The following is a 23,061-nucleotide window of genomic DNA, read 5'->3' as shown; positions in this document are numbered from 1 at the left end:
ATTAAATAAAAAATACAATTATTAAAATTTTAGATATTAACAATAACTTTCAATACTTTTAGTTAATTAACAAAATATTTTGATTATTAATTTAATATTAATTAATAATAAATAAAATTATTAAATCTTTCAGATTTTTCCGTACATCACACGGGTCCCCGCTAGTTGTCATTTAAATTGAAAAATATTGATTCTGATTACTCTTTTACCCCTTACATTCATGCTAACGTGTCATACAAATGAAGCTTAGTTTTCAAACAATTTACATCTGCGCCTGTGCGCCCCATAGAGCGTGCCCCACAGGCGCCCCACTCATATCCCAACCGTGTATGGGGAACATCTCTAATACGGTAGATTCTCTCAATTCACGCTAAGATGTGCATGTGGGTGCAGCTATAGCCACGTGCCGAACCGACGCACACAAGGCAGAGGCACAAAACAGAGATAAGGTTTCATTTGGCCTCTATCGTCTCATTTTCGTTGGAGGGTCAGTAACTGACCTCGAAGGAGAAGGTTTGCTCTCACCGTAACCACTGATACATATTTTCGCTTTCATTCACGAAATCTACTTAAATAAGCAAAGAATCCTTTTTTCTTTCATTTTATTTAATTTATCCGACTTTCAGAGAGATAGAGGCTAAAGGAGAATGTCAGCTACAACGATGAGCTTCAACCTGGTTGGAGCTTTCAGAGGGCTTTCACTAAGTTCGGGCTCATCTTTCCTCAAAGGAGATTTTGGATCCATTTGTGTAGGCAACAAGGTCTCCGTTTCCTTCCCTCTCAAATCTCCATTGACTATCGAGTGCGCACATAAGAAAGGTGCTGGAAGTACCAAGAACGGTCGAGATTCCAGGGGTCAGAGGCTCGGCGTCAAGATCTACGGTGACCAGGTTGCCAAACCCGGCGCCATTATTATTCGGCAGCGTGGCACTAAGGTAATAGCCCTAACTTTAGTCGGAAGCTTTGGAATTTGGACTAGGCTGAAGTTGGAACGTTTTGGTTACCACTTAGAGATTTGATTTAAGTTGTAATGCGTACTGGTTCATTGAATATTTGTTCTGATCCTTGAACGCTTGAATGCCATCAGGTTTTATAAATATCACAATTAGAATTCCATTACCATTATTGGTCCCAGCTATCTCGGGTCTTGAGAGGGGTAGATTGGATACGAAATTATGGACCTAACATTTCTTTTTTGCACAAAGTGAGGTTACATTTCCTGCGACCATCATTGCAAGACAAACCGGAGAACCCATTGATTTTTGAACACGCCAGTGTTTTAATCAAACATCAGTTTGATGTGATATTTTGTCTTTATCGACAAACACCGGCATGTTCAAAAATCATTGGGGTCTCGGGTTCAGAACCCAAGTGAATCAAATAATGTACGTAATTGTTGAACTGGCCCAACTGGGGAAGTCCACTATTTCTTTATGTGCTCATATGCATGTGCCACAGAACTTGTTTCTGTAACCCTCAATCGTGAATTATCTGATTTCATTTAGGCAATGGATTGCCACCATGAACCGCTTTCCATGAGACCGCTGTAAGTCCAAAGGATATTACCATCCTACCTCAAGTTGGAGCTTGATAAGACCCTTGGCAATGAAAGGGGAAACCTTGGGGAAGATTGCAGGGTGTCTGGTAGATTCCTGCTTAATGTGGTAAATCAAATACCTTCAAATATTCTGTTGTTTCTTTCCTTCCACATGCCCTGCATAACAGCATCAATGATGCCTTATCTGATGGATTTTGCAAGATAGAATCTGCATTTGACATTGTTTGTATTGTTGTCTCCAGAAATTTAAGTAGCAATTTTTCCCATTACCAAAACAAAAATTTCACTTCAGTATATTGAGCTGTTATGCATGTGCTATAACATCCTTGTAATTGCCTTTTGAATTTTGTCTTGTAACTTTTCAGTTTCATCCGGGGAAGAATGTTGGGTTGGGCAAAGACCACACCATCTACTCCCTGATTGATGGATTAGTCAAATTTGAGAAGTTTGGACCAGACAGGAAAAAGGTGATGATACAAGTCCAGAGAACTTGCAGCATATTTGTTTTATGATAACTTAAGTTTTCTAGGCTGACAAAATACAAAATTTGTTTTTAATGTATCACTGCAGGTGAGTGTTTATCCACGTGTGGAACAGCCTGAAAATCCGAACAGTTACAAAGCAAGGAAAAGAGAGTACTTCAGAATGCAACGTGAACGCCGAAAAGCAAGAAAGGAGGGCCTTGTTCCCCCACCCCAACTGGTTTTGGCTTCTGTGGACGAAATTCCTGAAGGCAGTCCAAGCTGCTGATGAGTTAGTTGTCCATGTGAGTATGACTTGGAAAGTGATAGTCTGTTCCTGATGTTCTATTCTTTGGGGGTTAAGGAGTAAAGCACAATGTGAAAGGATTTTACATTATCTATGTTTTTAATCTGCAAGTTTCTTATTCAATTTCTTACAAGTGAATATGTTAACCAAAGTGGGTGCATGGAACATTGTATATCCTTTCTATTTCCTGCCTTTAGTCTGCAACTTCTTTAAATTCTTACAAGAAAATATGCTAATCAAAGTGGGTGCATAAAACATGGTATATCCTTTACATTTCCTGTTTTACCTTTACCTCATTATTTTATTCCTTTCATGTTCTTCATGCTTTTAGGTCTAGAGCTATCACCTTGCTCATGCATAATCCATAATTTCTAGGACACGTTTCACCAAGTTTCACGCAACATGGTTGTGTTTTTTATCATCTATAATTAAGGTTAGAACAAGTGTTCAACCCACCAAGTGTTGCACTTATTCCCAGTAAAGCAGGTCTTGAGTTCAATTTGAGGCAATCAAATGAATTCATATGTGAAGTCTGCCAAATGTTGCACAAGTAGTGTCCTTGAGTCACAGCACCTTAGTAATTGGGTTGGCCTGGTCTGGTAGGTATGACTGGGTTGAATTTTTTCAGCACGGTCCAGCTCAACCAGTTTGATCCATGCGTTAATCTAATAGAAAATACAAAAGGGAAAAAAATACACGAGGATCTCATATCTCCCACTCAATAAAGGGATCTGGCTTGTCAACACCTAGTTGCTTGGTACCATGGTCCAATATGTATTCAAATGGTTTAATATGTAGCCTTTAACTTTTGATGTGTGGTGGATGATTTTTTTTTTGAAAGGTGCAAAAGATATATCAAGGAGAAACAATATTTACATAGTCCTCTACCCTTGGTATCCAAATTGGATAAGAAGTATAAGTAAAAGAGGATAAAGAGTGAGTTTTTGCTAATTGGGATACCTTATGGGCAGATATATTAAAGTTCCGATATACAAAAGAGAAGTTTATACATAAAAATTTAACAGATAGCTCCCTAATCCTAATTTAACAGATGTGTGGTGGATGATTGAAGCTGGTCCTAGGATGTGCGAGGTGGAGATGGTGAAGTTTACAAGGAGTTAAAATGGTCTACCTATGATGGGCATGCAACTCTCTGAACAATCAGAATCTTGGCTTAGGATGTTGTGGATCTTGAATCTGTTAATTGGTCTTCTTGAATCAGTTATTCTTTGCAAACATCATTACTGTGGTTAAGGTAGTTTACAGAAGGGAATATAGCCGTATAGGTTGTTCATTGGTGCTCCCATGTAATTTCTTACTTTAGTTGATTACCTCTGGTGGTGCTGTTTGTAGTGACAATATTGAATGTTGGCCAATGAGAGAGAAATAAGATGGGACCATGAATCCCAGTACATTGACCTTGACTTGTTTTCTTCATTGCATTGTTGCAATGAAGAAAAAGCACATGCATTTGGATCAAAGCTAGTTATGGAGGAAACTTGTACCAAAAATTGACTTGGATGGTGAATGTGACAATCATCAAACGAGCATGCATTCCTAATTATAAAACCATTTCTCAGGTGTTCAGCTGGTAGGAAAGTCAAACCACAATTATCAGCCTGAACTGGAGCAGAAACTTCGGGAGTTGGTCTTCTTGCTCGTTTTGCTAAGCTAAGACTCAAAAGACTAACTAATTGGGCTTGGGAGTACTTTATCTTTTTTTTTTTTCCTTTACTTTTAGTTTTTTTATTGGTAACTTTTAATTAATCAATAAGTATAAAAGAAATCTGTTGTACCATTGGTTAAATTGCCTCATATTTTCTTTGACATTTGTGTCCATTTAGCTACTGTGGCTAGAAATAAAACTGCTGAAGTGCTGAGATGCCCAGACTCGTTTTCATGATTTTGTTCCTCAAGGATATGTATTCTGCATTCCTAATTTGCTTCCTGTCAAACTGTCAAACATTTTTCATTATGATATGTCTGATACTGGATCATTTTGTCTTATTGCTACCCCTCCTCCCTATTCTGGTTAGATCCCTTAAGTCAGATGGTACAAACCATTCCAATGCCAGTGCACCAACTTGAAGGTTAAGACTACTATCTTCATTCTTCAATGACCATGTCGTGCCTTAGTCATGGTTGGCAAAACTTAAATCTCCAACTAATTTGTGCAGCCGGATGCAGGGAAGCTTAAATCTCCAACTAATTCTATTGCATTTTTCCTTTGGTAGTTGTTGTGGTATAAGTCAATGTTATATTGCTGAATGTTGATTACTGTTATTCACTTATTTGGAAGGTTGAGAAACCTATAAAGAGTAAAGACAGTGCTAAAATGTTGTTTTGAAATCTTTGGTTCATTTGGCTGAAATTTTCACTTTCATTACTGAAGAGGTAGGTATTCTACCTACAGGAAGTCTTGAACCATTGCTTGAACCAATTGTGAGTAAGCACCTATAACTTTAAACATTCGCAGATTGCCTAGAAACGGAAATTAATTTGGTTTTACATATTGACGCATTAAGGCTCCAAACATATTTTGTGTCTGGTTTCATATTTCTTGTCTTTCTGTGATATCTATGAGCCTCAATGGTTAAATAAATCTGTTGTTGCAATGCTTCCTGCCCATGTCATTTATTATCAGAGCTTGTGCTCCCAAGTCAAAGTTTCATTTACAAGAATAGAAGAGGGAAAAAGGAACAACAAGCTCCCACTCCCAAACATCAGCATAAAAAAAGCCTCTAAAAGTCTATCAACACAATAAGCAATCAAGAATCTAGAGGAAAAAGGAACTATCTTGGATGAACAGAGCCCCGATACGATTTCATCTCAACCCTACCTCTAGCAACATTTTCCACCATCTGAATTAGCTGACATTAAAATCCATCTGATTGATTTTTCACTCTAGATCTAAGGCTCTAGCCTCCATAATGTCATGATGAAAAACCCAGAGCTGTATGTTTTTGGACCCTCAAGAGGTTCACCAGATTGAATCATGCTAGAACTTGAACAGAGACATGGTTTCAAAAATGGTGACAAATGAATGTAAAGCTTGGCTTGAAAAAGTAAGGGAGGTCGAAGTTAAAATGGATGTGATTGAAGCAGAGTTGAAAGAAAACAAGAAATGTCTCAGTGGGTGGTGCCCATGGCTCAACATTTGTTGGTGCAAGAAGGTAGACAGATGTATAGTTCAAGTTCTAGATGATGTTGCAAAGCTGAAGGAGGAATCCAGGTTCCGGGGTGGAGTGGTGGTTGATGCACCTCTAAAGGCAGTTGAGAAGTTACCTTCTTCAATGGCAGAGGGAAACACATCCACTGATCGCACTGTCAGAAAGATATTAGACTGCATAAAAGATGACAGTTCAAAAAATTGGGGTCTGGGGAATGGGTGGGGTTGGCAAGACAAGGGTATTGAAGATTGTGAACAACCTACCTGAAATATGTCAGATGTTTCGAATTGTCATTTGGGTCATTGTTTCCAGCAATTGCAGTCTAAGAAAGGTCCAAAATGAGATTGCACAGCGATCGTCAATTTGTTACTGAATTTGGCTGGTGAGTCAGATGAAAGTGTTGCAAGGAAATTATCGAAGCATTTAGAAACCAAGAAGTACTTGTTATTGTTGGATGACCTTTGGCAGAGAGTAGATTTGGAAGCTGTAGGAGTCCCAAATCCAAGTAAGGAAAATGGGTGCAAGATAGTATTGACATCTCGTTCCTTAGATGTTTGTAATAAGATGGAGACTAATAAGGAAATCAAGGTTGAAGGCATGGAAGCTATTTCATGAAAAAGTTGGTGAAGTAGTGGATTTTCCTGGTATTATGAAAATAGCTCGATGTGTGGTTGATGAGTGCCGTGGTTTGCCACTTGCAATTCTTGTCATTGGAGGTTCCTTGAGGAATGAGAATGATGTTCGTGTATGGAGGAATGCCCTGAAAGAGTTGAGTTCAGCTAAATATGAGATTATTGATGATATAGAAAACTCAGCGTTCAATAAATTGCAGTTCAGTTATGACCAATTAAGCAGTGAAAATGTGAGGAATTGCTTCTTATATGCTGCATTGTAGCCAGAAGACTTTGAAATTCTAGTAGCCGAACTAATAGAAACTGGTTATGGGAAGGATTTATAACTGAAGGTGCAAAAAACATGGAAGAGGCACAAGATAAAGGGCATGCGGTTGTAAATCGCTTGGTAAATGCTTCTTTGTTAGAAAGGATTGAGAGAGAGCATCAATTGAATGTCAAGATGCATGATGTGATTAGAGATCTAGCACCAAGGATTACATCACCATCACCATCATCATCTCTTCATGATGGAAGAAACCATGGTCGTCGCTTCTTGGTGAGAGCAGGTAGGAGAACAGATGACCCACCAGACAGAGAAGAATGGAAGCATGTGCACAAGATCTCATTGATGCAAACTGGGATTTGGAGACTACCTGAGGCACCTGAATGTACCTCCCTCCTTACCTTATTGCTGCAGAACAATTATGATTTAGAGACAATCCCAGAATCATTCTTTGAGCACATGCACAACCTTCGAGTCCTGAATTTATCCCTGACTTCTGTCCAGGAGCTACCATCATCTTTTTGCAAGCTAGAAAGCCTTCAAGTACTGAACCTATCAGGCACTTCTATCCAAGAGCTACCATCATCTTTCTCCAAGCTAGAAAGCCTTGGAGTCCTGAATTTATCAGAAACTGCTATCCATGAGTTGCGACCATCTCTTTTCAAACTATCAAACCTCCAAGTCCTGAACCTATCAATGAGTTGAGACCTCAGCTCGGTACCTCGTCAACTAAGGGAGACCTCAGCTCGACACCTCGCCTACTATGGAAACCTTAGCTCGACACTTCAGCAGCTGAGGGAGTCCCTGACTTGGCACCTCGGCACTTGAGGGAGACCTCAATCTCTTGCCATATGTTCACCTTCTTTCTGTTTTATCCTAGACTTCTTCCTGCCTGACTGGGTTCTAGGTATTCTCTGGTAGTAGGCATGCCCTTTACTCTTCCTCCCTAGATGTCCTTCAGAACTTTCAAGTGGATGGTGTATATAAGAGGAAGCATTTCTATTATTTTTAGTATCCCAAACTTTAGTCCCAGGTGAACCAAGGCCTGTCACACTATTGCTTTCGTCATCATCAGTTTGATAAGAGCTGCTGCTTCCTGATTCAACCTCCTCCAGGCGCATGAGATCATGCTTATCCACTTTTTTATGTGAGGTATTTGGAGCATAAACTAAACTGTTTGCAATAGTATAGGTACATGAGTTTCCTGTTGTAGATTGACCATCATGTCCTGGGAAAACAGTGCTCTTTCGATGTATTTTTTTGAAACTGTCCACCCTTTTGCTTAAATGACACATGTAAGTGATCCAAAGAATCAGAAATCCCCGCTGGTTGGTTTTCTGAAACTTCTTTAGCTGACAGACTTGCCTTTTCCTTATGTAGTTCCGCCCATTGGTCCACATATTTTCAAAATGCTCTGAGCAAGAGCTTGAGTTTTTCTGCGGGAAATTATATCCAACAAATCACCCCATTCTCCCCCTGATCGATGTCGTGTGTCTTTTGCGTCATTGTTTTGGGAATTTGAGGGTAAAGAACTCCAGGAACAGGAGGATTAAGCATCAAGTGAAAGCAAAGGATCCTTAGGTGTTCTATTAAAATTTTCTTTCACAGGTTCACATGAGATAATCCTAGACTGGTTGTGCTTAAACTTCACATGTTCAACACCAATCACAGATTGATCTAGAAACCCAGAAAAAGGAACAGATTGAGTCCTCAACACCAGTCACAGATTTATCAGCCTTTTTGGTATGAGAAAGAACCAAATATTCAATCCTTTCATTAATAAACCTGCCATGAAAAATTGAAGAAGAAATTTGGTAAAGAAATAACCATAAAAAAGGGGTTATTGGGTTGAAAGAGCACTGCACAAGAAATAACCATGAGAAATTTAATAAACCACTGCACAAGCAATAAGCTCTCTGACAGTATTACGGAAGAAAGAGCGCTGCAGCTCTTCAGGCTTGAAAGTGAAAGAGATGAGCCCATCCATAAAATGCTGCAAAACCTGTGAAGATACAAATAAAAAAAATACCATGACCACAATAATCAAATAAATTTCATTTATTCCTATAGACCTTATTGGGTTCACATGGAAACTGAATCAGAAGTCAGTGATGACTTGAAAAAGAAACAACCTTGTGTTCAGCATCAGCAGAAAATAAAGCAGGATGCAACTTATATTCAGCAGCAAGAACTAGCTTTAGTTCTAGATCCCTGCGATCAATAGTTAGCTTTGCCCCTTGTTGCACAACTATCTTGGCTTGACTTGCACGAAAAACCTCCAAGTGAGTGGAAATTAGATTGACAATACCCCTGCATCATCCCCCAACTCCCCTTATAGTCATTTCTTAGTAAGATAGAGGTACAAAGCAAATAAGAAGTTTGAAACTAAAGCCTCGTAAGAAGATCAATAAGATTTATTTCTCTCATACGACAAGCAACTTCTCCATGGACATCATTGATGATTTGCACCAGCTCCTCTGGACCATCTCTGTCAGGTGTTAAATGGGAGTGCTAGAGATCGATTACCCACTCAGAAACTAGATGCCTGGTGAATTGATCAATTGCACCCTCAACAACAGGGGAGTATTGATATTTCTAGCGGCAATCACCAAATAGCCAGATCGAAAAGTGCCGCTAATGATGCATTTTCTTGTAGTATATGAATGTTATTGAATTATGACTTGGCTTTAAGTTTAACAGCAGGAGTTACAGAGCCAAGATATGTTACTATGACAATAATAAGGAAAGAAGAAAGGTATTGTAAACATCAATAAAAGTGGAACATACATATTATGCAATGCCCGCCATTATAGTGCATAAAGGTGAAAGCTCGATTTGATACATCTTGATTGTAAATTGGGTTTACATGTCTTTTTGGAGTGGAACATGCTAAAACCAAGATTCACATGTGTCTGGGGCAGTGGGGCCCCAAGACACATGGAATGGTCTAGGATCCCCACAACTTGCTAGTTTGTTTTCAGAAGATTGGATGGGGTCCTGCCTAAGAGACTAATTGGTGGACCAAGAAACAACTTGAAGATAATATGCTAACGACTAATGTGGCTGAACTGAATGACTTGTTTCTTTGTCATTTAGGTGGTGTTTGATCCATTGGTAGGTTTATGGTAATTCTTTTTGATAAATGCAGGTTTATGGTAAGTTGCTTATCAAAAAGTCACTTATCACACAAGTCACTTATTATCACTCACAAGTGAGTTTCTTTTACTTACCCTAATTTACTTAAATATATGCCAAAGCTGTTTTATGGATGGAAAATCAAACATACTGTTTTACTTTTCTAATGATTGTTAGTTGATGTCAATAGAAAAGTTACTTATCTGTAGTGAACTAAACACTCCCTTGGTGAAATTCATTAGGTAGTTTGCGGGCTCACTTATAGCTGAATGACATGTTGGATTGATTACTACAGCCCTGAATGTGACTATTTTATCCTATGTCCTCTAAAAGACAAATCAATAAGCCATTCAACTGGTTATCAAATGCCCCCTCAATGTATTTATTTGTTTTGACAGCTGGAATGGAAGAATTTGATATTTGTTAATGCTCAAAAAGCTTTAAAGTTAACATATTTATCATGCACGCTGACAAGAGGCAGTTAGTTAACTGGCAAAACTCTTTTATTTGCACTTGATTTTTTGTGTGTGTCTGCGTGTGTTCTTTAGGCCTGATTTTATTTCTTTAATTTTCTTAGTATTTTGGCCAGAAATTAGTTTTTGGGACAGTTTTGTTCATGAAATTTTGTTTATCTTTGGGCCAGTTTTTAATTAAGCATATAAATTTTTGTTTCCAAACTGCTTACATTTGGGGAATGTGTAAAACGGGAAGAAAGTTTAATATTTGCGTGGTATTTTTCAGGATATATACAGCGCATCTTAGAATGGTTAAATCTTTTTCCTTTTTGAAGAGTTATATCTCCAAAATCAGTTTATATTGTACTCCTGTACTAATGAATTAGGCATTGATTTTTCCCTTTGAATATTTTGGTTATCTTTCATCCAATAGCTTTGTTTGTTTGTTTGTTTGTTTTTTTTTTTTTTTTTTTTTTTTTTTGTTTAGTAGTACCTCTAAACTGTCATCCACATATCTCTCTTCCACAGTTGGAAATACCTCAATCTGGCTACGTCTCTCTGGCACAACCCCAGGGTTGGGTTAGGGGACACTGTTTTCATACTGGTCTGGACAAATATAAATGCAGAAATAAGAGAGGGTTAACAGCAAATGTACGAGCTCAGGCTCACCAAGGATTAAAGTATCGATATCGAGTATTATATCGGAAACTTAGATATGGGTACTTGGAGATGTATTGACACGGACGAAAAATATGGATATGCTAGGAAAACACATAAAAAATTCACAATATATTAATAATATTAAATTTAAGGTCAAATAACCATAAATAATGTATAAATACATAAAAATGTATATTTTAATGGTGTATATGAAAAAGATATATTACAATCAATATAATATAACACATAAATATCATACAATTTTATTGATAATGTATCAATCAAGAGTCCAAAATGCAAAACATATTTTTCTATTATATTTTAATTATTATATCAATTATTTTTTATTTTACTATTTTTTCGTTTTTACATTAACAAAGAGGTCAACCAAATATTAAATTCTCTATGTAAATTAAAATATCTACTAATAATTTATAAAATGTATAATCTCAACTTAAAATATATCAAATCTATTAAAATTTCTAAGATACATATTATGTGCAAATTCATAATTTTTAACTTTTAAAATGATTATTCCATTATTATATTTTTATTCCTATAATTTTCTATTTGAAAATCTTTTTTGGTATAAATGTAGAGTAATAGATTTAATAGATTCAACTTAAGATTATATTCTTGAATGTTTTGTAAACAATAATTTTATTTTCTAAATAATAAATATGATTTTATGTAATGTAATGTGTGTGTGTGTGTGTGTATATATATATATATATATATATAATGTGCAAATTTATAAATTTTAAGTATTAAAATAATTATTCTCTTATTAATATTATATTTTTATATTTTTTTTTGAGATCCAAATAATATTTTGATATAAATGTGGATTTGATGTATTATTTATTTCTATTATTTTATAAAATATTAATTTTAAGTATTACATTTTTAATTTTTAATTGGAGTTAATCGTAATTCGAAACACTATTTTCAAAACCGGATCGAATAGGACGGTCGGACCGGAAAAACCGGGAACTGGTCACTTGACCCGTTCCATTTTCCTCCAAAACCGCTTTGTCCTCCAAAACCGTTGAGTTTGGTCAGCAAATTGTTGAACCGACCGGTTAACTATTCGAACCGTTTTTCAATTTTAAAAAAAAAATTTTTAAATTATTTTATTTTTTTTGCTAGAACGGGCCGGCCAATTCAAACCGGTAACTATACCCCTGACCGGTTCATTTTTAAAAACCATGATTCGTAATATGTATTATTTATTTGAATTGCATTTAAGTAATAAAGAAATAAAATCTGTATTCATTCACTCATAAACACAAAAGGTGGAGTGCCATAGTGGCTTATAGGGTGGATGTTAAGCTCTCTCTTAGCTCTTGACGTGGGTTTGAATCTTGCAACTTTTTTTTTTTTTTTTTAATTCCAGTAGAAGAGTGTGCATGTGCATTTGCGTCTCGCGGGTAGCTTATCATTCTATATCAGTCAGTCTGTATCAATATGTATCTAATACAATGTGATACAAACTGATACACACCCATATCAGCCCAATAAGCATAATTGACAAGATACAACTCCAATTATATCGTATCTCGTGCCGGACACTAACAATACTAATACAATATGCCCCGTATCAATATTTCAATCCTTGCGTCTAAGAAGATAATTGATTGAAATGTTGTAAATGTGGAACAGGTGGTGAGTTATGAGTCTTTGGACCTGATTTTTGGAATTGGTCGATAAGATTGCCCAAGAATGCTTAGAAAACATAGCTTGGGAAAGTGAACCCTTGAATAAAAGACAAAGTTAGCTCAAATCCATCTGGTTATGTTATATGTAGATTTTGGGCAATGGCCGCGAATGAGAATGAATAAGTCATTGAAAACTTAAGCTCAAGTTTTTGTGCTTAATGGTCATCCGTCCGGAGTCCAGAATCGAGTTCACCTGGATTGTTGTTTGTTAATGAAAGATGTTTGTTACCCAAAGGAGAGATTTCATAGCTGCAGCGATTCGAAGTAGCTGCATTTAATCATATAAAGTGTCCATGGTTTATACTGGACAAGTTGTTACTTCGAAACCTACAGGCTACAAAACACCTAAAAGCACCCGGTATTGGAGCTGACCAAACACCAAAGCATGATCTCGAGCAGATCAGACGGTTGAGAGCTCTTGAGCAAATGGCTGCGCAGGTGCCATGAGCAACATTGGTATATATATTTTCCATCTCCAGGTATCATAAAACTTCAAATCTGAATTCCAATTCTATTTCAGATTACCCGTTCTGCAACGTCGTTGATGTTGATGTGAAGAGGGAACTATACACCTTGCTTTCCTAAATAAAGTCTCTCAGGTTGGAGAATACCGTATATTTGTCTATTCCATTCAAGAAATCAAAAACGGGAAAGGTTATCATCAACTAAACCACATCATTATCATCCTCAATCCTCCTGAATCCTGATCATCATCATCATCCGTTGGAACTTAAAGTTTCCAAACAAAAATAGTTTAACAGAAGAGAAGGCAAAAAATAGTTGGGATTTTTTCTGTTGAAATAATATTAACATAGGCGGTAGGCCTACCATTATAAGATTGAAGCCTAAGGTAATAGAACTATACAAGTCTTCCTTGCTAAAATGTTTCATTCTTAAACATTAAAGCCAACAGTTTGCAGAGCACTCTGGATCTCCTACACAAACTGTTCGAATATCCATATCCACAAGATATTACCGCCCTGTATTGGGATCCCCGATAATGACAAGGAGAGAGGGACACCATCATGCCTCAAAATTCTACGCACCTAACTGGCAACTTTTAGTGATTTTACATTCAAAACTGGGTCTAACACACGAGTTCAGATTTGCTACTCACCCAGCACTCCCCACACCAACCTTACAATGCGTTTCAGCCGTATATTAAGAACATTTTCCATATTTTGTGTTGTTATTTATAGGGCTGTGAGATCGGTGTGAGGTATCCTATGTGAAGAGTCAATGCCGATTCCTAACACAATGACATAACATGACCACTGGCCTATTTGTCCACCCCAAAAGGAAGATATTTGCATGAAAGAGAAGCACTTTTTGCCGATGGCCCAGACACTGAGATAGTATAATTGCAGGCTTTTCATGATCATTCTCAAGTATTCCTACTCTGCCTACTCCCTATCCCTCGCAGTTGCAGGCTCTCTCCATTTGCAGCCATATTTGAAATTACCGAGTCCGGATGTGCTCTTCACATCATGGCTCCTCAAACTGTTCTCACACAATTTAAGAGTGTCACATGTTTTTTGACTCGTGCATAAGGCTCAGTTTGGAAAGAGTACAAATATAAATATGTACAGTACAAATACATAAAAAATAATATAAATATAAAGTTTTATATTTTACAAATTTGTATTTGTACTCCTTCTAAACTGAGCCTAAAGAATACATGTGCGACGGACAAATTCATCCCGTTGGCTCTTCAAAACCCCCAAATTCAACTTTTATGTTGTATTCTCCCTTCCCACTCGAATATAATCCGTCTCTCTTCCAGAGACAAAATCCTATCCCCCATCGACTGCCTTCCTCTCCTCGTCTCTCTGAAGTTTTGGGAGAAGAGAAAGGTGGAGAAACCTAAGAAGCCGTAGTAGCAAAAGGTGGAGAAATTGCGACAACTGAATAAGTCTCTTGACGAAACCTCTGAAAAGCCCACTTGGAGGAGCTTCGGTTCATCTTAAAATGCTCCCCTTGTTGCACCATCAATGAATTAGTAGGCGGTGGCGGCGGCACCATCGACTGAGCGGGCCAAAATTGGTCGGGCCAACCCCCTAAGTTATCCCATAGAAGGGTGGCATGGGCCGAGGCAGTCCATAGACTGGCATGGCCTGTTTTACATCTCTAAGGAGAGGAAGGCAGTTGACGAGGAGGTATTGGCTCTGGAAGAGAGACGAATTATGTACAGGGAGAAATTGAATTTAGGGGTTTTGAGGTGCCAGTGGGATGAATTTGTCCATCTCACATATGTTCTTTAGGCACGAATCAGAAGCACGTGGCACTCCTAAATTGTGTGAAGACGGTGTGAGGAGCATATCTGGACTGGAAATTTCCTCTTTGTGGGTGGCATTAATATTTAATAATGATGGAGACCGAACCTCGAGTAGGCCTTTGGTGTGTAATAAAGTTGGTTTGAATAAAATGGTTGAAATCCTAATTAATGCTAATATGCTGAAACCGACATATTTTAATTTAAGGGCGTAGAACTAAAGATGTGTGGGAAGAGAATAAATGTGGTGGGTCATGAGTTAGTTCTCGAAATAATTCCTCTACATGCTTTATCAATCCAATTGTGATAAGCATGTTATGGGTTTATTATCCTGTTGTCCCAAGTCTGGAGGACGAGAGACCATTCTCGTCTTCAGGGTGCAAGACCTCCTGAGTCCTGATATTTATTTCTAGTATAATGGCAACACCAACAAGGGATTAATGTTTGAGCTGGATGCGATGTTTTCACTGGGCTACTTGTTGCGCGAAGCTCTGTCTACGTGGATGAGTATATGCGTGGTGATAACCGAGTCCGTGACGCTGGCAGCATCGGATTTCGGAAGCTGGAAGCCTGGAACCCATCAATCAGGCTATGTTTTTGGTTTAAAGTTTGATAGGCCTAGCAAATGCTAGAATTCGTTTCATCTCATTTTCTATCAAACCAAACGTAGCCTCAAGTTTCATCCAAATTGGATTGATTCACACAAATTGAAAACAGAATTAGGAACGATATATTTGTAACTTATTCTTTTGATTTTCAAGATTTCCTGGTAAGTAATAAAATGATATTTTTACTAATAAAAAATTAATATAAAAATGGGCAAAATTGTTTTATTATGTTTTATAAAATTTCCTCTAAAGCTACATATCCACCTGAGAGATGGAGGAGATCCACTACTTATTCCCACATCTCAGCCCACAGGACATAACAGTTTTTTTTTTTCAATTCAAAGAGGCATGCGGTGGGTATAAATGTGGGAACGTAGCAGACTCGAAGTGGTAAGTTTTACTTAGAGAGAAGTAGGATCATTATAAATTTGATTAATGGAAAAAAGATACTCATTCCTCAATTTTCTCAAACTTATTATTCACCAATGGACGTAAATTGTTTTTCTTGTTACCGGTTCTAAAAGTAAATTCAAACCATCTTATTTGAAAATAAATTATTTCTTAAAACAAAAGCACAAAGAAACATGTTCTTACTTATTTTATTTTTCTAACAGAAACAGAAAACATGTTATTCAAATCTGTTTTCAAAAACATGTTTTAATCTGGTTTTTCGAAATCAACTTAAAATTTGTTTTCAAAACCAACTTGTTTTTTCATTTGAAAACCAAAAACGGATTTCAAGAATGATTGTTATGCTTATGTGATAATTCCAAAAACAAATGAAAGCAGAAACATCGAACGCCCCCTTAGTATTTGATGAAACGAATTCATCAATTATAGCAATATTCCGATGACAAGCTTCAAAAAGACCCCCCTCCCCTCCAAAGAACAGCGCAAGACTCAAAACCTCATTCTTGTCCCAACGTCTCTCATTGATGCGTATACAATGAGATCTGGTTATTTTGGTCCATCATACCGTAGTTCCGTCTCTCTCTCTCTCTCTCTGGTAAAGTAGGTATGGAGTTTGATGAGAAAATTAATATGGACTTGGCCCAGAGATGGGTCCTGATAAATGTCAAACATATCGCTAGATATCTCCATTAACAATCCAAAGGAGAATAGAAATTCATTAAACGTAACAAGAAAGAGAGCATATTTGGCGACTAACTATCATATTCCTTACTAAATCTACTGCCTTCATTTTGAATACCAAGAAGAGAAAATGTAGCACAGAATGGCAGGAGTGTGCACCTTCAGCCTCAAGCTCCTGCCTGGAACGAACTACACACAGACACAGTTAGGAAACGTAACCTGTTGGGAACAACCCAGTGAAGACGGCAATAATGACCAAGGCAATAGCAGAAGGAACTGCAAGTTGGGGTCCGTGCATGAATCCGATCGAGGGCATGGTTGTTGCAGAAGTCGTATTGGAAGTATCTGCGCATTCAAAAGTGTAAGTTAAATCGAATTTATTGCTGAGGCACTAAAAGCTAAGATAAAGTAAAGCTCAGAAGTCAGACCTGATAAGGAGGAAGTAGACGAAGAATTTGAAGTGGAATTGAGGAAGATGGCATTGTCTGGAGAATCGCGAGGTAAGTTTAGAAGCCCTGCGCAACAAAAGATTGAATAAGCACATAATGATACAAGTACACCAGAAACAAAAAAACAGGGGCCACTCAGGCTGATCAGAGATCTCACTCAGGCTGCAGGCTGAACCCAAAAATTAATCGAAACCTGGTTATACTTCAGTTAGAACAAGAAACAAACTACCCCCAAAAGAAAACTGCCTGGGTTTTCCTCTCTGCCGGATTTTGATTTATGTCTGGTCAAAGCGGTGACACACTGTACTCATTGAAACAATTTAGATTGATGAGTTTCGTGGATCTACTGGAGCCTGGGTAGGATATGCTTAGGACTGTAAGTGTTCTACAAAAGTAATCACTGTGGCTATGGTAAATACTTTCAACAAACAGTAGCAGCAAGCAGAAAAATAGAAACTGCAAGATCATCAGGGAAAAAAGAAATGAAAAAGAGAACAGGGAGAGAGACTTACGTGGGCATTCGCTAATGCTGGCATTAGTCAACTTGCATGTACCAGAGATCTTAAGCAACCTATCCTCCTTCAGACCTAGTTGCTTGACTTCTGGACGACCATTGTGGGTCTGCTGAATAAGGAAACACAGACAAACTGGGTGTTGATCCCTCATACTAGTAACAGAAGTGCAGCATTCTTTTGTAGGTAACTCTGCCTTTCCTGTGGAGTAATCTAAACAGGGAGACAGCTTAGTAAGAAGCTCATTAGCGCACTGTTGTGCCAGAGCATCTGATGCTGAATCTGCAGCTGAGAAGATTGATGAGGCAAAGAGATATGGGGCAAGGAGTAAACAGAAGAGAACAAATTCAGATCTCATCACCATCTCCATCTTTGGTTCTTCACTTTAACTCTTTCCTCTTCCTCTTCTTAACAATGAACCCAGCTCCCGTTTCTGCAATGGAATGAGGGATGGGGTGAAGAAAAAGCAAGAACAGCTTCATTATTTATCAAAGAAGATGCATTTAATAGGGGAGGGTTGTGCCCATTCACTGACTGCTAGGCTGCGTCGTGGGGTGGGCACTTTTAATAGGGTCAGGTGCAGGGTAGATGGTCGCAGTTAAGCACTTCTCTTTCTCATCGTCATTGGAATTTGGAACTTGGACCGCACAGCCTGGATCCGTCTCCCTGCAACAAAACCCGAACTACCAACTCGATTTAAATTTTAAATTTTAAATTTGGATCGGAGTATATATCGGCCGGTGCAACCCGAAATTATATTCTGTCTTTCTACCAACAAAAATTATTTTTGTCTTGTCTTTTTTTTCCTTTCAACTTATAGTCTTCTACTTTCTACATTCTTTCTAGCTGTCTTTGGACTTTGGTTGGACAGAAAAATAAAAAAAAATGTTAAATGAAATTTCATTGTTTTTTAAATAATTGTTGATGGAAATTGGAAAGTTTTTTTTCTTAAATAATCTTTCCTTCAATTTTCAGTTGTTCTCTTATTTTTATATCAGAACCAAACAAAGCCTGAATTGATCCTAGGGGTAGGGTGCAAATGTGCAATTCCAATTGGCGTTAGCATTTTACACGAATTCAGAGTTGGGCCTTCGGTCCAGGTGCATTCAAATTTTGACAAAAACCCAACACGACCCCAAAATCCGAAATGCTCCACACCCCATTTTCAAGTTCAACCCATTCTGGATGCTTCGGGTCGGTAAACATTGGCACATAAGAGGGCCAAGTCGGACTCGAATCCCGGTTTTGTAAACTTGGGAAGGATACTTATCTCTGTGGCTCTAACAGGGCCACGTTGCCCTATGTTTGATTTGAACCTCCATTTTCTTTTAACACAGTGCCACTGTGGACTGTGGAGATAAAGGACGCAAGCCAAGTAGATAGACTGGGGAAGTAGAGAGTCAACAAATCCCATGTCTGGGCGGGACCCAGCAGGCACCTAAATTAAATACAAGAAGAGAGGATGGATCATGGATGTAACGGTCGATAATGATGACATCACATTTTGATTTCAAAATTCCAAGCACCATACGTCCGTACCATAACATTCTTTGTTGGGCCGATTAATATTTAATATACCCACCCTACCCATGATGGCCATGAATCTCTTCTTATCCATACATAATAATAATACATTAGCATGCTAATAACATTCGGGCACAATTCTTCGGTCACGATTAAACCAATTACAATAATGCTGGAGCTGGACCATATCGGCAAAACGTCGCACCTCATGAGGGAGATTGACATCTGTTCATGGGCTGAAAATGAACTATTCAAGCCCTATTCAGGACCACTCATTAAAATTGCTTAAATGAGAACCAACTTTAAACCCAAGATGAGGGCAACGTTGATAATGATACTTAGGCCCCGTTCAGGACAGTTTTTTGTATTTGGGGCGACCTGCATTAGTTGAGCTGTTTTGGTTGAGCACCCATGTATCTGACTTCGTTATGATTATGGCATTCGAAATAAATGCTCTGTGGGCTCAATTTGAAATGCCAAAAACCACGTTCCGAACATCCTCCCAAATGGGCCCTTACCCAATAGGGAGCAGATAGACATTATCGGAATTCTTCCGGTCACAGCCAAAAGGGTAACTTCTTTCTCATCTTGGGTCGGTTCATTTAAAAGGTGGTGGCCCGATTGAAGCAATTAACCGGTGGAAAGAGAAATGTATAAAAGCATTATGAGGCTAATTTTGGGAGTTCGGATTTTTTTTTTTTTTTTTTTTCATTTCGAAGGGCTACACCAACGTTTTAAAAGCCTAAAGGCGGAGTCAAGGCGGTTGGGTGCTAAAGAGGCGAGGCGTAAGCCTCAAATTAAAAACTTAAAAACTATAAAAAAATAAATAATTGAAAGTTTATATAATTGTTTATGACTTAATGTATGATTCAACAATTGCCGATTGTTCAATCAAGTTAAACATGCCAAAATTTGTATAAAAAATAATTCAAGGATAAATCAACAAAAAAAAGGTAAACATTCAAATGAGAATAGAAAATCTGTAGTCAAATTAATAAAGAACAATATCATGTTCATTGTATGCAACATGTATCATTACAACACTTATCATGCTCATTGAAATAATAAATTAATAAATAAGTAAATAATATATTAACAATATAACAAATTAATATTGATCTAGATTTAATATATTTTTGGAATGCATTTCAGTTTAGGAAATATTGAAATGCATTTTAATATTGAATCTAGATTCGTATAGGAGAAGGAGGAGGAGGCGCTGGAGGATCTATGTACTCTGTAGGCATGATTCGACTTGTCTTTCTCCCTCCAATATTCTCGATCTTGAATCTTGAGTTTGGTCTGTGTGAACTAAAAAGTCTTTTTGAAATCTTGAGTTCGTTGAACAAAAAAGGGGGAATGACAGTTTTGATCAATAGAAACCCACATTTTTTGAGGTTTTCACTTTTAATTTTTTCCAAAATTAGGCATCATAAAATCAAGTTTTCTCCACCCAAAACCTTTTTAATTTAAAGTTACTGCCTCATGTAAACCCAAAGGCTTATACCTCACTAAAACTGAGGCTTACACCCCTTGAGCTGATACTAAGGATACCAAGGCCAGGCGATAATTGCTTGCCTCACCTCAACTGCCTTTTAAAACCATGGGCTACACAACAGGGTATCCCATCCCCCAAATCTACGCTACTAAGAGACCATATCGGCGGCACCTTGGAAGTGTAGGAGATACTTTTTTTGTCGGTGGTAGATTTTTATTGCCAATGTAGTTTACTGTATAAGTGTCTGTATTGCATGGTTTTTTTGGATAAAATATAGGTACCCTGTATTTGGGGTAGTGACAGATACGCATCCTGAAATTTCAATTGCAATACTCGAGTATCCAAATTCATAAAAATAGACATTTGCGTCAATCTGTTAGTATTATTGTATAATGTCAAAAACACCTTTATGAAATTGAGGGAACGCCAGCGCATGTCTCCTTAGTAAAACGGCAGCGGCATGCCTTTTTCAAATTTGAAAAGACACCAGCTATCGCGCCTCCCAAGTGGCGCGCCTTTTTTTGAAATTTCGAAATAATGTGCACGCCGCCACATCTACCAGCGTTTAGACAGGCCGGCGTGCTTCCCGCCTAAATAGACGCTCGAAGAAGCCCAAGAAACCCTGACAAACGCACCTCGCGCCAACAGAACCAAGATTCAAAGTGCAGAACAAATCTACATGACACCTCGCGAACTCCCCGCGCCAGGACAAGACCCTTAGCACGAGGAGTGGGGGAAAATTGATGAAGGAAGATTTGGCCCGACCTCGCAAATCACGCCACGTGGAAAAAAAACAAGTAGCTCGGCACTTAAAACAGCGTATCGAGGGTACAAACACCAAAGGGAAGAGACCAGCGGTCCGAACTCCCTACAAAGTGCCCGAACTCCCTACTTAGAGCTTGAACTCCCTACTTGGAGCTCGAACTCCCTACAAGGAGCCCGAACTCCCAGCAAGGTGCCCGAACTCCCTACTTAGTGCTCGAACTCCCTACGAGGAGCCCGAGCTCTCCCTTCGGCCCCGAGTCGCACAAAGCAGAGACCCGAACTGGCCCGTCCTATGACAGTTCGGGCCCCCCCTTATCCGAACTCAAGACTTCGCCTCACGCACCGCTCCGGGCACTTCGCTTCCGGAGCATTGAACTGGACGAACCACACCGTACCTGACACCGAAGGAGTCCGTATCCAGGGGTGGCGCACCTGACTGACTTGGGATCTGACGCCTGACGACCACATTTCAAACGGCCACCTGCCACCGTCACCTGTCACCGCTACCTCCAGTTACAGAGACGGCTCCGACAAAAAGAGCAGTGACGGTTCTGCCCCAGCAGAGGCGATGACGCCCGAACTGGTAGAAGCACGGAAATACTCATTCCCGACCTGACAGGAGTCTAGGAGTGAGTGCACGAGGTGGTGATAAAAGGCTCTCCACCCCCAAAGAGGAGGTATGCAAACTTTGCGCTATTTGGTTTTACCTTGCATTTGAAGGATTCTAACTTAAGCTTCGGAGCCTTTACACGGGTTCCCCCCGGAGCTTCCCCATCTCCTCCGTTTCAGGTTCTCTGCTACTCAGTTCAGAGGCAAGGTCGTTGACAGCTAAGACCGGTCGGATTGCGCATCCATGTAATCCGGAAGAGAGGCCAGTTCAGGGAACCATCCATGTAATTGTGGGAGGTTCGGTGGTAGCAGGGTGTATCTCGGCAGCAGCCCGGACTTCAGTTCGCGAAGCGGCACTCGAGGAACGGAACCCCCCAAAGAGACCAAAGACCGAAGAACCAATCTTCTTCACGGATGACGACGCGTGAGGGGTCCACTACCCCCACGATGACGCGCTTGTCATTAAACTAAGGATCAACGACTTCGAGGTCAGACGCGTACTCGTAGATTCGGGCAGCTCGGCAGACATCCTCTTTAAATCAGCATTTGACCAGCTGCAGTTACAGAGGAGAGAACTAAAGCCCGCGAACACTCCCCTGGTGGGATTCAACGGAGAGGAAGTCAGGCCCCTCGAAAAAATAACAGTACCTGTGGAAGTCGGCACATGGCCTTGTGCGGTCAGACTCAACCATGATTTCCTGGTGGCCGCGACCCCCTCCCCATACAATGCCATAAGAGGGCGGCCGATCACGCATATCCTACGGGCGGTGGTCTCCACATACTATTTGGCCATGAAGTTCCCAACGGACTTCGGTGTGGAGGTAGCGCGGGGCGACCAGCTCGAGTCCCGCAAGTGTTATGTTGCCGCCCTGAAGGGAAAAACTAAGGCAGCCGACGACCTCGAACTGGAGCGGCCTGTGGAGCAAGGCGAGGAACGAGCTACGCCCACAGGAAACAGTCGCAATCCCAACTTCGGCTACGGACCCAGCTCGCACACTCCAGATCGGTGCTTCCGTCGAGGAGCCCCTACGAACTGAACTGGTGAGTTTTTTACTTCAAAATTTAGATATTTTTGCATGGTCCGCGGCCGATATGCCCGGTATTAACCCTGGCCTCATAACTCACAAACTTAACACTGACCCTCTAGTCAGACCCGTTAGACAGAAGAAACGCGACTTAGCCCCAGAACGCTAGAGGACGGTCGACGAGGAGGTCGAGAAGCTCCTCGCAGCAAACTTCATAAGGGAAGTCCATTACCCGAGCTGGGTGGCCAACCCTGTGCTGGTAAAAAAGGCGAACGGCAAGTGGCACATGTGCGTAGACTACACCGACCTGAACCGAGCTTGCCCGAAAGATTGCTTCCCCCTCCCC

General features: G+C 39.4%; 2 protein-coding genes across 11 annotated transcripts; one reads left to right on the top strand and one right to left on the bottom strand.

The window, feature by feature from the left end:
• The first annotated feature begins 365 nt into the window (after nt 1-365).
• RPL27 (ribosomal protein large subunit 27) lies at nt 366-10,392 on the top strand. Of its 10 annotated transcripts, none has more exons than XR_734489.3 (6): nt 366-513; nt 627-935; nt 1,924-2,025; nt 2,129-2,324; nt 9,542-9,604; nt 10,270-10,392. XR_734489.3 is itself a non-coding variant. In XM_010252399.3 (5 exons), exons 2-4 carry the CDS (start codon nt 648-650, stop codon nt 2,306-2,308), a joined length of 570 nt encoding a protein of 189 aa, XP_010250701.1. In that variant the 5' UTR covers nt 366-513; nt 627-647; the 3' UTR covers nt 2,309-2,324; nt 10,270-10,392. The 10 variants fall into 10 exon arrangements, 7 of the variants coding, with proteins under 7 accessions (XP_010250701.1, XP_010250699.1, XP_088755646.1 ...); XR_734488.3 differs by lacking the exon at nt 10,270-10,392 and adding an exon at nt 9,771-10,040; XR_016083361.1 differs by lacking the exons at nt 9,542-9,604; nt 10,270-10,392 and adding exons at nt 3,378-3,581; nt 3,907-4,153.
• Nucleotides 10,393-16,264: 5,872 nt separating this feature from the next.
• Nucleotides 16,265-17,781, bottom strand: LOC104592874 (non-specific lipid transfer protein GPI-anchored 1-like). Its single transcript, XM_010252394.3, has 3 exons — nt 17,295-17,781; nt 16,762-16,848; nt 16,265-16,678 (listed from the first exon to the last, which is right to left on the bottom strand). Exons 1-3 carry the CDS (start codon nt 17,662-17,664, stop codon nt 16,539-16,541), a joined length of 597 nt encoding a protein of 198 aa, XP_010250696.1. The 5' UTR covers nt 17,665-17,781; the 3' UTR covers nt 16,265-16,538.
• Between the last annotated feature and the right edge of the window lie 5,280 nt (nt 17,782-23,061).

The sequence above is a fragment of the Nelumbo nucifera genome, chromosome 3 (genome assembly GCF_055504915.1).
Source record: "Nelumbo nucifera cultivar China Antique chromosome 3, China Antique-T2T, whole genome shotgun sequence".
NCBI classification, from domain to species: Eukaryota; Viridiplantae; Streptophyta; class Magnoliopsida; order Proteales; family Nelumbonaceae; genus Nelumbo; species Nelumbo nucifera.
The sequence above is the reverse complement of the archived record's forward strand: the minus strand, read 5'-3'. Positions and strand labels throughout refer to the sequence as shown.